Raw genomic sequence first — 1,909 nt, 5'->3', positions numbered from 1 at the left:
TGAATTTTTTGATGTGTATATGTGGTTGTACATCACAAAAAGAATACAAAGTGAAGCGAAAACCCTCACATTATAGTCTATAAAAAAAGTTATTCTGGGTACCACTATCTCCTTTAAGGCATGCTTCTATCAAACTGAAGATTGCCCACTGAATTCACTCTGTCTGATTCTCAACTTTTCCAGAAGCAGTGGGGAACCGACATTTAACAAATACATGAGATTTGTGGACAGGTAAGATACAGTCAGTGATAGGGCTAAATATGAATTAATGGAAATAATATGGAAATACCTTCAAACTGTTTTGATCAGATTATATACTATCTGATTCTATTTATACTGTTAATTAAATCTTTACTTTAACTGAAAGTAACTTACTTTGACTTTGTTATTTCTTTTGTAATCTGAAAATTAAATTCTGGTTAATATTCTGATTTTCCAGATTTACTAATGATATATCAGCAGACCGTTTCAATCACAGACACTCACCTTCCTTTTACTTCTATATCTATGAGATATTATTGCTATATCAATTGCTACACTATAACATATGTCTCTAAGGAAAGATTTTCCTACCAAATTGTCTTTTCAGAGCACCCTTAATCTCATTATTCCTGAGGCTGTAGATAAGGGGGTTTAACATGGGTACTACCACCATGTAGAACACAGACATCACCTTGTTCTGGTCAATGGAGTAGTTGGATTTGGGCATCACATAAATAAATGTAATGGTTCCATAGAACAGAGTGACTGCAGTGAGGTGGGAGGTGCAGGTGGAGAAGGCCTTCTGCCGACCCTCAGTAGAGTGCATCTTCAGGATAGTGATGAGGATGTAGGTGTAAGAGATGGCAATGACAAACATTGTCACCCCAATAACTAATCCAACTGTAAATGAGAGAATCATTGCAGTTATTCTGACATCAGAACATGATAATTTTAATAATGGAGCCAAATCACAGAAAAAGTGATTGATTTCATTGGGTCCACAGAAAACTAAAGAATAGAAGCATATAGTAAAAGAACAACTATCAAGAAGACCACCTATGTAAGCCACGAGGAGCAACAGGACATAGACTTGTGTGGACATTTTAGTTGAATAAAGCAGTGGATTAGAGATTGCCATGAAGCGATCATAAGCCATGGCAGCCAAAAGAAAACATTCAAGTCCCCCAAAGAAAGCAGCTGAGCTGAACTGGATGTTACATCCAAAGTAGGAGATAGTATTTTTCTCCACCAGGAAGTTGACAAGGATATTAGGTGTAACAGATGATGAGTAGCCTATGTCAGCAAAAGCCAAGTGGCTGAGAAAGAAGTACATGGGGTGATGGAGCTTGGAGGAGACTCTGATGAGAAGTATGGTGCTGAGGTTCCCAGACACAGTCACCAGGTAGATGCACAGGATGATGGTGAAGAGGATGACTCTAAGAACTGGGTTATCTGTTAAGCCAAATAAAATGAACTCTGTCACTGTAGTGTGGTTCCCATCCTCCAGAAAAGCCATGGAACAATGTAGCTAATGCCAGACCAAGGCTGTGATGGAAACACTACAGAAAAAGATTTATGAATAGGTACCCTTTTGCATTAGCTCAAGCATGAGGTTATTATGAATAAGTATATCATTCAAAGAGAATTTGGAAATTTAATCAGTTTTAGTCAGACTTTGTGTAAATGCATTTATTCACAATCAATGTGACTTAGAACTTTAAGTACAAGTGCTAGAAAATTTCCTTAAAATAATGTACTTTTATTTTTAATTTATGTATCACAAAACATACCTATGTGGTTTTATGTACAAAGTTTTCAAATGTGAGATTAATGTAAATGTCAGAAGTTTTAAATATCACATGACTTAAAATACAAAAACAGAATAATCTGAAGAAACTTAAGTAAGGACTAACTGTTCATGAGTGTA

At 36.0% G+C, this 1,909-nt stretch overlaps 1 protein-coding gene across 1 annotated transcript; it reads right to left on the bottom strand.

Moving 5' to 3' along the window:
* Positions 1 to 553: 553 nt before the first annotated feature.
* LOC116894192 (olfactory receptor 478-like) lies at positions 554 to 1,498 on the bottom strand. Its single transcript, XM_032895906.1, has one exon. The coding sequence runs from the start codon at positions 1,496 to 1,498 to the stop codon at positions 554 to 556; it is 945 nt and encodes a 314-aa protein (XP_032751797.1).
* Positions 1,499 to 1,909: the final 411 nt, after the last annotated feature.

This window comes from Rattus rattus, chromosome 2, assembly GCF_011064425.1.
Source record: "Rattus rattus isolate New Zealand chromosome 2, Rrattus_CSIRO_v1, whole genome shotgun sequence".
Taxonomy (NCBI): Eukaryota; Metazoa; Chordata; class Mammalia; order Rodentia; family Muridae; genus Rattus; species Rattus rattus.
This window is presented reverse-complemented; position numbering and strand designations above follow the sequence as displayed.

Excerpts from the sequence above, each read along its gene's own strand:
- LOC116894192 (XM_032895906.1), bottom strand. The coding sequence starts at position 1,498 with ATGGCTTTTCTGGAGGATGGGAACCACACTACAGTGACAGAGTTCATT.